The sequence below is a fragment of the Pteropus vampyrus genome, unplaced genomic scaffold, assembly GCF_000151845.1.
Source record: "Pteropus vampyrus isolate Shadow unplaced genomic scaffold, Pvam_2.0 Scaffold196, whole genome shotgun sequence".
NCBI lineage: Eukaryota > Metazoa > Chordata > Mammalia > Chiroptera > Pteropodidae > Pteropus > Pteropus vampyrus.
The window spans coordinates 2,438,495-2,450,812 of NW_011888977.1; the positions used below are offsets into that span (position 1 = coordinate 2,438,495).

The window sequence follows — 12,318 nt, forward strand, 5'->3', positions numbered from 1 at the left end:
AAAACATAACAAATATGTGCTCTCCTCACAATGGGCCACAGTCAAGGTCATCGCTGTTTTCCTGGGACCCTGGAGGTGAAGCGGGTCTGATGGAGGAGCTTCCCAGCCGTGCCGGGGAGAGGGGTCTGAGCCGCCTTGAGGAGTACAAAGTGCCCCTTCTTGCTCACCTGAGCAGAGAGCACCCTTCTGCCTGCTGTGGGGGTACGGGAGGCGACTCTACTCGTGGACGCTTTTTGGTTGGGAGGCCTGGAAACAGTCATTGAGGCCAGGCTGCCTGTGCCCTCAAGGAGCAGCTCTCGTCAGCATGCATCACTCTGGCCTGGGCTTCATCAGGCAAGGCAGTGCTGGTTGAGAGCTGGGCCTCAGGTGTTCAAGTCCCCACTGCTCTACCTGTTGTCACCTTGGGGAGCCGTTTCCTTGCAGCCTAGGCCTACTCATCTGTGAAATGGACACAGCGGTATCGGCCTGGGCTTGTGTAGGAGTCTCGTGGACGATGCCTGTGGCATTGTTGCTGGGGGGCTATCAGGACCCCCAAGACTTGGTTCATTCTCCCTACTCTCTTTTGGGGCTATCGCAGGCACAGCGCCTAACCTCTGGGACTTTTGACTCCTGTCCTGCAAAGTATAGGCCTTCTGACTTCTGCTGGGCCCCGTGGGCTGTTCCTGCTCCCTGGGCAGGTAGCCATCCCCTCCTACCACCCATTTGTCCCCTGTACTGTCACGTGTCTGCAGCTGCCCCTCCCTCAACCTCTGGAACAGGTGGTTCGCCGACAGCCTGGGGCTGAGCGTGGCCAGGAGGTGGCATGCCACTGGTGCTCTTTAAACCCACAGGGATTGAGCGGGCGGATTCTGGTAGGCAGCAGTGGCTGCCTTGTCCCTTTTGTGGGGTTCCTCTGTGCCCAGCCCACAGCAGCCACCAAGCCCCCCTAGACCCTGGGCACTCACCATGGCTTCACAGAGCTGGTGTGGGGAAGACGCTTGACCATGCTCACCCTGCCCTGCGTGGGTCACGTGAGCTGTAAAACGAAGCATCCCGATGCTGTGCTAATTAACCTGGACACTGTGCTAGTTAAGGTTGCGCCATGGTGCCCAGGCTTCGTGGTAACACAATGTCCCTTAACTGTCAAGGGCCCCTCCTTCTGCCCAGGCTGCCCCCTTGCCCATGTCAGTACCTTGGTCCTCATCCTCTGTGGACTTCAGGCAGACGTAGCCCTTTTCTGCCACAGGCCTCATTCTGTGAGACGAAAGGGATTCTTGTGACAAGTCCCTGAGTTTTTAGAGCTTTGCAAACTGCTCTAGAAACCATTCCTCTTCATGCCTGGGTCTGTGCTACACTCTAAAGAGGGGTGTGCATTAGATGCATGCTTCGTTGTCCTTCAGAGCTGGGCTGGGCAGGGAGGCAGGAATGCCATGCAGGGTCCCACCCCTGTGACTGTCCATGCTGTGGGAGTGAAGCCTCCGACACTGCCAGTGTGTGCCCAGTGCTGGAGTTGCCAAGGGGACAGAGGGCCTGGCCCTTCGTGAGGTGGGCTTCCGGGGTGGTGAGTGCTGCAGGTGGGACAGGGTCTCGGGTGCGCATGTAGTACAGGGTGCATCACAGAGGGTGACGAGCAGGAGGCGGGGGATTTGAGGGGCAGATGGCTGAAGTGTCGGGTGTTTCAAGAACACTGGCAGGCTTTGCTCGGGCTGTGGGCATGGCCCGTGAGGGAGGGTCTGGGCCAACCAGGCCTCCTTCCCACACTCCACGTTTTGCGTGCTCACCAAGGGTCCCTGAGTGCCAGAGATCTGAGATGCAGGGCTGCACTGCCCATGCTGACCCCGACAATGGTTCTTGTCCTGAAAGGTTAGGGGACACTTTGCTGACTAGGCCAACCTCGCCACCTTTCCTCTTCCTGCAAGGTGGGGTCGACCTAAGCCCTGGTCACCTCTGGGCCTGGGTCTGGGTTCAGTTTTTGCACCCTCCCTTGGGGGAGGGGGGCATGACCGATGTGAATACCTGAGCACTGTGGGAGCCACTGTGGGAGTGTAAGGCCCAGCTGCCTGGGCACCTCCAGTGGAGGGCAGGGGACAGCCGAGCACGGGACAGCCGGGCACTGCAGGTGCCCCTTCTGCCACATCTGTGTTCCCTCTAACTCTTCCTCCTCTCCTTGCCCCTCCTACCTGCTGGCAGAAATTAACAGAGAAGTGTTTATGGGTTTCTCCTCGAAGCCAAATAAGGTAGAGCAAGCAGTAGGCTGGGGGAGGGGCCAGCGGTGGGACCAGGATCACCACTCCTGGCAGCTGTCCTGGCAGCTGTCATCTGGGGAACCTGGGCCTCCCATCTCTGGGCCCTCCCTGTCCTCTGAGGAGTCTCGCCCAGTGGCAGAAGACCGGCCCACAAGGTGCCTGCCTGGTCAGGAGACCCCGAATCCAGTCCTGCTATGGCCACTGTCCTCTGGGAACTCAGATGACTCATGTCCTTCCCAGCCACCAGCCCCTTCAGTGAAAGGAGAGCCTAGGCTGTGCGACCCAACGTCCTTCTGTGGTATGTTTCCTCCAGTCTTCTTTATTTCCCCCAGTAAGTCCATTTGGCGATGACCCTAGTAACCCATGAGAGAGTTCTCCTTGTAAAAATGGAAACCTCATAGATGGAGCCGGTGACCCTTCCGCACAGGTGAACGTGGGCATCGGCTCGGTATTGATCTTTCTAGGCCTTTTTATACATCTATATACACGAATACTGTTTGTGTTTTCGTTTTAGTCTTATGTGAAAAGAATCATAGTGTGCATAGATGGGCAACTGGCTTGTGGCGTCCAGCAGTGCCTTAGAGACTGGTCCACATTAGTTCTCTCTTACTATGTGCTGGGCACTGTTTCACACGGCAGCCCCTGCAGGGTGGTAGTTATGATCCTTCTCACTTAACGGCTGAGGGAACTGGGTTCCAGAAAGACCCCTCTCTCCTGCAGAGCTGAGTGAAACCACCAGATCACAGGCTCCAACCCTATTTCACAGATCGGGGAACCGAGAGCCAGAGGAAGGCTGTGACAAGTTGCCTTGTTCCTGGCAAGGGGTCTGTGCCACTGAGCCTCCTCCTTCTAGAACTTTCTTCTGACTACTCAGCCCTTGGCCATCAGCCCTTTCCTCTTCAACTTAGCAGTTCAGCCCCAGGCACTTGGGGCCTCACCCCAGGAGAAGCACAGTGGGAAGAAGAGGAAGTGGCCTTATGATGGGCGAAGCCCCTGGACTGTGGGCCCTGCTCCCTCCCTCTACTCATGTTGACTTTATTTCCTCCATGTGCCAAGGCTCTGGCTGTCCCTCAGAGGAGTCTGGTTGTCCCCTCACCTTGGCGGGAGGGTGGACAGCTCTGCCCTGGTCCTGGTTTCCTGGTCCCCTGCCCACCAGCTATCTCCTCAGTCTCGCTAGTCCTAGACTAACCCCCCTGCGCCCCATCTGCAGACTGTCCTGTGGGCCAGTATGGCAGCCCCTGTACCCTGGCCTCGGGGTGACCCTCATTCCCCCACCTTCCATACTCCAGGCCACTTAGACCCACACTATTTCAGGGCGTGGCGGGTGCATCAGCCCCAGTTCTTGGGCTCCCTCAGTTTCCTCACCTGCGAAGTAAAGATAATGATAGTGTCCCTTGCAGGTGCACGGGGACAGTGAGGGCGATGGCCATGGTGTGTCCACCAACCGTACAGGCCTCACCGCCTCTCCCTGGGACACGGGCAGTTCCAGCCGTCTCCCTCAGAACCACTGGCCAGCCTGTGGGTCACAGGGCAGTGTGGTGTCATGCTCAGGTTGCTGGGTCTGTTTCCTGGAACTTCCCTGAACTGCACTAAAAATAACCACCCCAGAGGGTTGCCGCAAAGACCCTGTGAACAGCCACATGGAGGTGCCTGCCCGTCACCATCACAACCCTCTGTGCTGCGCAGTTTGCTCCACTTTATAGATAGTGAAACCAAGGCTCAGAGCAGGTGGCCCTCACTCAGGCTCCCGCAGGAAGGACGGTGCAGGGACGATCCAAGCGGATTCCAGGGCCTGGGGGGACGTGTTCCAGGAACTGCATGTGACCTGGGGTCTCAGGTGTCTGACCTTCCCTGGGCAGGCCTCCAGCTCCCTGTGGCCTTGATTGCGGTATCCAGCCCTCTGCATGGAATGTCCCAGCAGAGTGGTCCTGGATGTTTGTGACTTTCATTGCTGGCCCTCCTCGCCTTCCCTTCTTGACCTGGCACCAGCTGAGACTAGGGGGGCAGTCTGTCCTTCTAGGCCTCAGTTTCCTCATCTATAGGACAAGGATCTGATGTGCTGGGTGAGGGTCTGAGAGGGGTTAAGCTTGTGCTAGTTGGGGTGAGAGAGCTCTTTCCTGCCCAGCATTGCTTTCTCTCTCCCTTCCCCCTGCCCCCCCCCAGCCCCCACCCTCATCCTATTGTTCCTGGCTCAGGAAAAGGCATATTTCCCCCATGAGGTCACCATCCTGGCCACTGGCAGCTCCCTATGGGGAGGTGGGAGCTGCCTGGCAAGGCAGGTCCTGTCCCCTCTTCTCTGCTGTCTTTGGTCCCCACCTCCTCCCCCGGATGAATCCTTCCTCCTCTGCTGAAACCTGGAGCTGACCAAAACCTCCTCTATGCCTTCTCTGAGGTCAACTGGCCTTCAAGGCCAAAAGCAATACCACCTCTTCCAGGCAGCCTGCTCTGATGCCCTGGGCTTCCTTGGTATGCACAGTCACAGTGGGGCCACGTTCATGGCCCTTAGACCAGCAACCCTAATGGACAGACTCATAGTGTTCCAAAAGCCCTGGATGTGGAGCCAGGAGTCTGGACCTAGGGCCTGGCTGCACCCCCCACCACAGAAGCCCTCCCCTCTGAGAACCTCTGTTTCCTCATCTAAACAATAACAGAGTGCAAGAGTTGGCTCAGGTTTTGCTATTGAAGCCAGTTTGCCTCTGCTCCCGTGCTGGCCCGAGGTCACTCTTGCTCTGCTGGCTGGCCTCTCGCCCGGTCCCCTGTCCCTGATGACAAGAGGAGGTCAACAGGGTGGGAACATCACCCAGCCCCTACCCTTAGCCCGCTCCCCCCAGGCTGCCTTGCTAGGGCTGGGAGCCAGCAGCCCAGCTTTCCCAGCTCATGTCCCCTGGGCCGGCATCCAGAGCTGTCCGGGCGCCACCCGATGCCCAGTGCTAGCTTCCTGGTAGGGCTGATGGCAGAAGATAGAGTCAGGGCAGCCGACCCATCTCACAGCCTGTCTTTGGGAGAGCTGGCACACTCTGGTAGGGCAGGAATGGCTTGAGTGGGCTGTGCTCTGAGACATCCTGGGGCCCCTAGGAGAGCTAGAGCCTCAGTTTCCTCATCTGTGTGAATGGAGACACTCACCTCCCAAGGCACTCTCTGCTTTTCACTGTCTAACTGTTGGATGTGTCCTCTGAGCCTCGACAGTGTCTTCCTCTGGGCAAGTCAGCTGTGTGCTGAATGAATAACTGGGGAGGGCATTGTTACCCACTCCGGGGCAGGCCTTATGCTGGGCTGTGGCACACACGGATTCCCCCGGGGTGGGGCAGCAGCCCGTCCACCCTCTACCAGGCCTGACAGGGCTGAAGTGCAGTCCATTCCAAAGAGCTACCCACACGCTCCCCTCTCTCTGACTCTTCATCTCCCATTTCCTGCTTTTGGCAAACAGAACTTCTCTGAGATTCTTTGCCTCCTGCTCAGCCTGGGGGTGGGGAGAGGATGGGGGAGGCCTGGCTCCAGAACACCCCATGGCTCCACTGACAGCAGCGGACTGGGTTCGGGCCAGCCCCTGCCCCTCAGGCTCTGGTTTCTGAAATCCTTCACTGATTTCAAGGGCTGTGGATTTGTTTATTTTGGTAAAATATACATAACTTAAAATTTACCATCTTAACCGTTTTTTAAGTGCGTAGTTCAGTGGCATTAAGTGCGTGCTCAGTATTGTGCAATGATCACCACCATCCATCCACAGGATTTTCTCATCATCCTAACCTGAAACTCTGTACCCATTAAACACTAATTCTGCATTTCCCCTGTCCCAGCCTCAGGGTCTCTTACAGAGCCCGGCAGGGGAGACCGCGGGCGACATGTGGAGGTGAGAACCTGTCCCTCTGAAGCTGCGCCTCTGCTGCCAGGAGCTTCCCTGGGGGCTATTTCACATTAGACGCCCTGTCACGGGCTTTGTGCACGCCATCCCTGGTGCAGGCATCTGGCGTCGCTGGTAGATCAGAACATGAATGCCGGGGGTCAGGGACCTGCAGAACAGGTCCTCAGGAGAAAGTTACTCTGATGGATGAGCGGGGTGGGTGTACGAAAGATCGGATGGACAAATGGGTAGATGGTGGATGGTAGATGGATGGGTGGGTGGGTGGATGGATGGATGGATGGATAGGGGAGGGTTCCACCTCTCTGGGGACGGGGCTGGGGCTGGCACTGTGGTGGGGAGAGAAGCAGAGCCCAGTAGCTCGAAAAGTGCAGTTCTGGAAAACGAAAAGGAACTTTAGAAGGCTTCTTGGCCATAAGTGCATTTCTTTTTTGCCTCTTGGGCCAGATGAGATTGATTTTTTTTAAATGAAAATGTATAATTGTTGAAAAACTTTAGATTTAGAGTTGAACTGATCACTATAGCTAGTGTGTGTAATGGAAAGAAGCATCTTAACTTTAGGGACGGCTCCCCGGGGAGTGGAAGCATGCTGCAGTGTCCAGAAAAAAAGGCGGGTAACCCCGAGTTCAGGACCACAGCACCAACCATGTGGTTCTTTGGGGTTCCCACATGGTGGAGTGATAGAAGGGGCTTAGGGGGTCAGTGCGAAGGGACCGAAGCCAGCGTCCCAGCCCTGCGCTCTGCACATCGCATCTGCGATTTGGTTTAAGCCTCCTGATGACCCTTCGGGCAGGTAGTTTTAACCCCATTGTACAGATGCAGAAAGAGGCTTGGAGGGTGAGCCGGCTGGAAGGGTCACGAGGTTGGGGCGAGAGTGGGCCTGGCTGTGAGGCGGTGGCTCCGTGTCCGGGCTCGGCAGCTCTGTGGGGGCAGTGCTGGCTCCTACTGCCTCCACCTCCTCTCACTTCCTGAAGCCTGGGCTCCTCGGTCCCGGGGGCTCTGGTGAAGGTGGAGAGGGAGGTGGGCCGTGCTCCCTCTAAAAGACATCCTGGGGTCCCGAATCCTGGTGAGGATGGGGGACAGGCAGAGGTGTGGGCAGCCCCCCAGCACCACCAGTGACCATGGGCCTGGGTGTGAGGTCGAGTGTCAGCGGGAAGCTGCCAGAGTCTCCGTGGTCCGAGTTATTTGAGGAGTTCTTCTTTTGTCTTGGCCTCCAGGGTGGGACCACTGAGGGAGTCCAGCTATGGCCTGTCTCAACTGCAAAAGCCCCAAGAACCAAACCTTTCTAGCACAGGAGGACATGCCATTGTCTCCAGCTAGTGACTGGCAGCGAATAGTGCCACCTCTGCAGCAGCAGCTGCCCTCAGCCCGGTTCAGATACCTTTGTCTCCAGGAGACCCTGTGAAGGTCATTGTGATCAGGGCAGCTAGAGGCTGTGAGGCAAGCAGGGCCCAGGTCATGCCCCAGGGGGACCCCATGCTTGGAAGGCGCAGTCAGGGTGTAAAAGCATCTCTCAGATGAATACTGCCTGTTGGCGTCCTCCCCAGAGGCCTGTTATTCTGGCCCATTTTGTTCCCAGAGGAGATGACCTGGCCCTGGCTTATTTTAGCACACTCCACCTGGCCCTGTCACCTCCCCCAGGGAACATGGTCTGTGTAGCCACATCCACAGCCGAGCTCCAAGTCAGTGTTTCAGCCCTGGCTGTCCAGACAGCTGCTAGGGGGTGGTCTGAGAGATGGTTGGGCTCACGGCTGGCACTTGGGGGTCTGAAGGGCTGAGAGCGGAGGTGCAACAACAGCCCCCCCGCCTCTGGAGCCAGCTTTTATTCCATGCCTCTTGGTGGGAAGGAAAGGGGTTGAGTCCCACTGCTCCGTCACAGACATCTGGGCCGTGGGCACTGGTGCCTGCCAAGTTCTGCGCTGTCCTCTGGGCCTGGGTGGGCAGGGCTGGGGTCAACCTGGGCCAGCTCGCTAGTGGCAGTGACTGAGGAGTGGCACAGGCAGAGGGGCCTGAAGCCCTGGGGCCCTCTCCAGTGGTGCCTACATGCTGCTGGCCCCACTGGGCAGCGTGCAGTGCCTCTCGGGCACCCCAGGAAAGGCTGAATGGGCCCCAAGTTCCTGTGATGAAACCATCAAACATATAGCATCTCCTTATCATCTCCTGATAACCCTCAGTTCCTGGGGTGGGCAAATGAGGTTCCTCTGGACACCCTGCTGCACTTTGTCAAGTTAGTGTCAAACAGGGTGAGACTCTGGAAAGTGCCCACAGGGTACAAAAACATGTTGTGGAGTTAATAAGAGGAAAAGCGGGAATGAGCTGTTGACACAGAGGCAGAGGCAGGGGCCGGGCCAGACGCTCCTTGCTGGGCAGTGTTACTCATGTGGTGTGAAGGATTCTGGGGAAGGCACAGCCACAGAAACTGATCAAGCGGCAGGGGCAGGGCTACTGCAAAGGTGGCACGCTGCATCTGGGGAGAGCGGGGTGCGTGCGTCCCTGTGGCTATACACAAGTGAAGGCTCCGAGAGCTGGACCCCAAAAGCCAATTGTACTGTATGTTAATTGAAAATATAAAATTTTAAGAAGAAGTAAAAGCAAGTTAGGAAGATCGGTCACTACCTCAGTGTCTGCTCACAGGAGGATGGACATGGCGCTGTCTGCGCCTGGGTCACATGGACAGGACGTGATGAGAGCCACACGTTTCTACAGGGAGCAATCCCCAAAACGTAACATTGGCGAGCAGACTATTAGTAGACTGAGTGACAAAGTGCATGCACTGAGTGACAGGAAGTGTCAGGCGCTGTCTGGGGACACGGTGTGACAGTGGACGTGCACCGAGTGACAGGTGGCATGTTGCACATTTTCATGATAGGTGGCGTGTCATATGTTCAGCACTGTGACTTGTACATGCAGGGAGATGGGCCACTTTGCGGGGATGATGAGCACGGCTTGGGGGGGACAACATTCTGGGGGGCAGTGTTGTGGAGGCAGTGTTGTGGGGAGTGAGGTCGGGGGGTGATGCAGGGGGCGCGGGGCTGATCCTCCCGTGCGCGCAGCCGTGCTAACCATGCGTCTCCCCTGCAGCTTGCCTGCTCCGCTCCAACGCGCTCTCGCTGGTCTACCTGCTCTTCCTGCTGCTGCTGCCCTGGTTCCCGGGCCCCTCCTGGCACAGCATCCGAGGTAAGGGCTGGCAGTAGCTCCTGCCTGGAGATGGGCGGCGCAGGGCTCGGAGCTCTTTGTCCACATGCACCCAGCCCAGTGGGAGGGAGGCGCTGGGTCCTCTTCAGAAACCCTGGGCAGCGGACTTCCTCTCTGGCTTAACAGCCATGGGTAAAGGCTGAGCGGTCCCACGTCTCATTTTCATCAGAGACCCCTGCTACTTTCAGAATCCCTTTTCTGACCATGTGTTACAGGGACATGCTGAGGGTCATTGAGGGGATTCCCCTGACCCTGGGGAGTCTCAGACCCAGGGCTGAGGGCCAGCCAGTCTTCCCACAGGCCCCCTGTCATTCCCTACCCTGTCCCCAGCACTGTCCATGCAGCCCCTCTGTCCGGCGAGTCTCCAGCCAACCCTTAAGGCCAGCCACCACACTGGCTTTCCCTGCCCCCCGACCCCCGTAGAGTCAGGCTCTATATGTGTTCACCTGGCGCCCCCTGGGGCTTCGGGTAGCCAGGGACACTGTGTCTCCATCAAAGTCCTGAGCTCCTGGAGGGTGAGTCTCAGTCTGTGTAAATCACACAGATGGATGTGGGAAAGCCCATCGGGGGGCTATGCCCACAGGAGGGTCTGGACAGTGGGGCCCACAGTTCGGAGCCACCTGAGAGGGTCTGGAAGTAGACAGGTCATTGCCCCATCTCAGGATCCTGTGTAAGAGGGGGATGGGGCGTGTGCAGGAGCCCTACCCGCTGCCCAGCAGCACACAGGCAGGTCCCCTGGGGAGGGGTATGCAGAGCTGCAGCAGATGACATCGGGCTAGATGGCAGGAGGGGCCCCACCCCTCATCCTGGGGCTTCTACCACCCACTCTCCAGGTACTTCAGTGTCCATTTTTGTCCCAGCTTTTCAGTCAGGAAAAGTGCTCAGGGACCTGTCCCTGAAGACTGTCCCGTGTCCCTGGGTGGGAACGGCCCTAGGTTTCAGAGGGTGGAGAGAGGAACCCAGGCTTAAAAGAGGGTCCTGGGGAAGCAGTTTGTCGGCAGCATGAGCCCCAGTGCCCATCAGAGATGGGTGAAAAGTCACCCAGCAGGCAGGCTGAGGGTTTGGCTAAGGCCATGCAGGGAGACAGGCACTGCCCTTGGGAGGTGCTGGCGGCAGCAGACTGGCCCCTTGGGGGCCTTAGGAGCCTCTGAGTGTCCTGTGGCTGCTGAAACAGTCACCGCACTGAGGGGCTGGAACGACGCGTGTTTGTTCTCTCACATCTGGAGCTCGGAAGACCAGCGCCATCTCCCGGGTCTAGAATCAGGTGTCACAGGGCCGGTTTCTCCTGGAGGCTCCCAGAGAAAATTCATTTCCTAGTCTTTTCTGGCTTATTGGTCCCTGGCTCCTCCCTCCATGGTCCAGGCCGGCACCCTGACTCTGGCCCTCCTCCTCTCTCCCAGAGTTAGGACCTGTGATTGCCCCAGGCCCACCCAGGGCCCCAGGATCAGCCCATTTTAAGGTCAGCTGATTGACAACCTGGTTTCCCTTCTCTGTGTAAGGAAACTTATTCATTACTGGGCTTGGACGTCCCATGAGGGGGTCATTCTGCCTCCTGCAGGGGGAGAGGTCACTCCCTCCCTGGCCCATCACAGGCTCTCTCCGCCGCATAAGGCTGCCTCTTTGCTTGTGGCATTTGCAGGAGGCGCTAGTCTTGGAACACAGGGAGAGTTCAGGTGCGGAGAAGGGAGGGGCCCCAGCTTAGGCAAGTGCTAGGAGCTGCTGGGGACCAGGCCAGACCCCTCCCAGGGTGACTCAGCTGTCCGCCCAAGACTCTCAGCTCAGGCCAGCTGGGCCCCGCTCCCTCCCTGGGGGAGGGCCTGCTGGGCAGAGTCTGCCACCTATACCATCCTCTTCTCTCCGTGGAGCCAGTTCTGTCTGTTCCCAGGCCCTCAGCTAAAAGCCGCTTGTCGGTAAATATTTCAGTAAATATTTCATCCCCTTTACGTGACTGGAAAACACTTTCCTCTCATCAGTAGTGGAGAAAGTGCAGGCTCGGGCCAGGGCAAGAGGAGTCCAGAGTAGGGAGGAGAGGCATTGGGAAGACTTCCCTCCTGGCCTCTGTCTGTCCATCTGCCAGCATCAGAGGCCCTTCAGGGACAGGGAGACTGTGGGTTTTTCCGGGCGGGAAAGAGGAAAATGGGAAGCCTGCCCATGCCTGAGTGCCTGGCCGAGGGTTGTGCAGCGTTGGGCCTTAGCACCGGAGGAAGGTCCTGGAGGAAGGTCCGATGCTGTCCAGGGCCCCCATGGGCACTGACCCCTGACCCCATCCCCACGTGGGCATCTGCCTGAGCCAGGGGGAGCTGGGGTGGAGCTCCCGGTGCAGGGAGGGAAGGAGAACGGAAGTGTCTGCCTCAGTGTTTCCTCAGGGAAGTTCCAGCACCTTCCTTGGTCACTTTGGCCGGCAGTGGGGGCCACCGCACAGGGGCTGGGGCTGTGGGCATGGGCCACGTGCCCACAAAAGGCCGGGTGGAGATGCAACAGAAGCTGTAGGAAGACCATGGGGTCAGTTCCCGGTGACCAGATTAACATTTAGGGACTCGAAGAGGCCCGTCCCTGCCTTGGAACAGAACCCACCTGAGGCTGCCCTGCCGGCACCTGGGCGTTGCTTTAACTCAGGTGCTTGCACAAAGGGCCTGGCAGGCAGGGCCGTCTGGTCCGCTTCTCAGGGCAGTGCACCTGAGGATCCCTAACGTCTGCTGGATGAGGAGATGAGGTGCCCTGTGTGTAATTCTCGTCATCCTCGCCTAAACAACACGTCTTGTAATCTCAAGCCTATGAACAGAAGATGCCCCCACCCAGGTCTCAGCGGAGCAGACGATACATCCCCTCCCCCAGTAGGGCCTCATGGCTCAGACTTTGGTTTACGCCCTGCCCGGTCCCTGTCCCCACCTCTCTGGACCCTCCTCCATAAGATGGGGCCTTGGACAACTGGAGGACACCCCTTCCCTTGGCTTCTCAGGGCACTTCTTGGAACACTCCTGTGCCACCCTGAGGGATCCCAATGTACACCCCACTCACCTTGCTTGGCCTTTGCCTGGC

General features: G+C 58.1%; 1 protein-coding gene across 2 annotated transcripts in view; it reads left to right on the plus strand.

Annotated features, from left to right (window-relative positions):
- Positions 1–12,318, plus strand: part of PIEZO1 (piezo type mechanosensitive ion channel component 1) — a 66,796-nt gene that overhangs the window by 25,637 nt on the left and 28,841 nt on the right. For both annotated transcript variants that reach the window (XR_002783209.1, XM_011371889.2), the window contains exon 2: positions 9,166–9,261. Coding sequence is in view for 1 of the 2 variants with exons in the window: in XM_011371889.2 (XP_011370191.1) it covers positions 9,166–9,261 (96 nt within the window). In the remaining variant the exon portion in view is untranslated. The remainder of the gene's footprint in view (positions 1–9,165; positions 9,262–12,318) is intronic.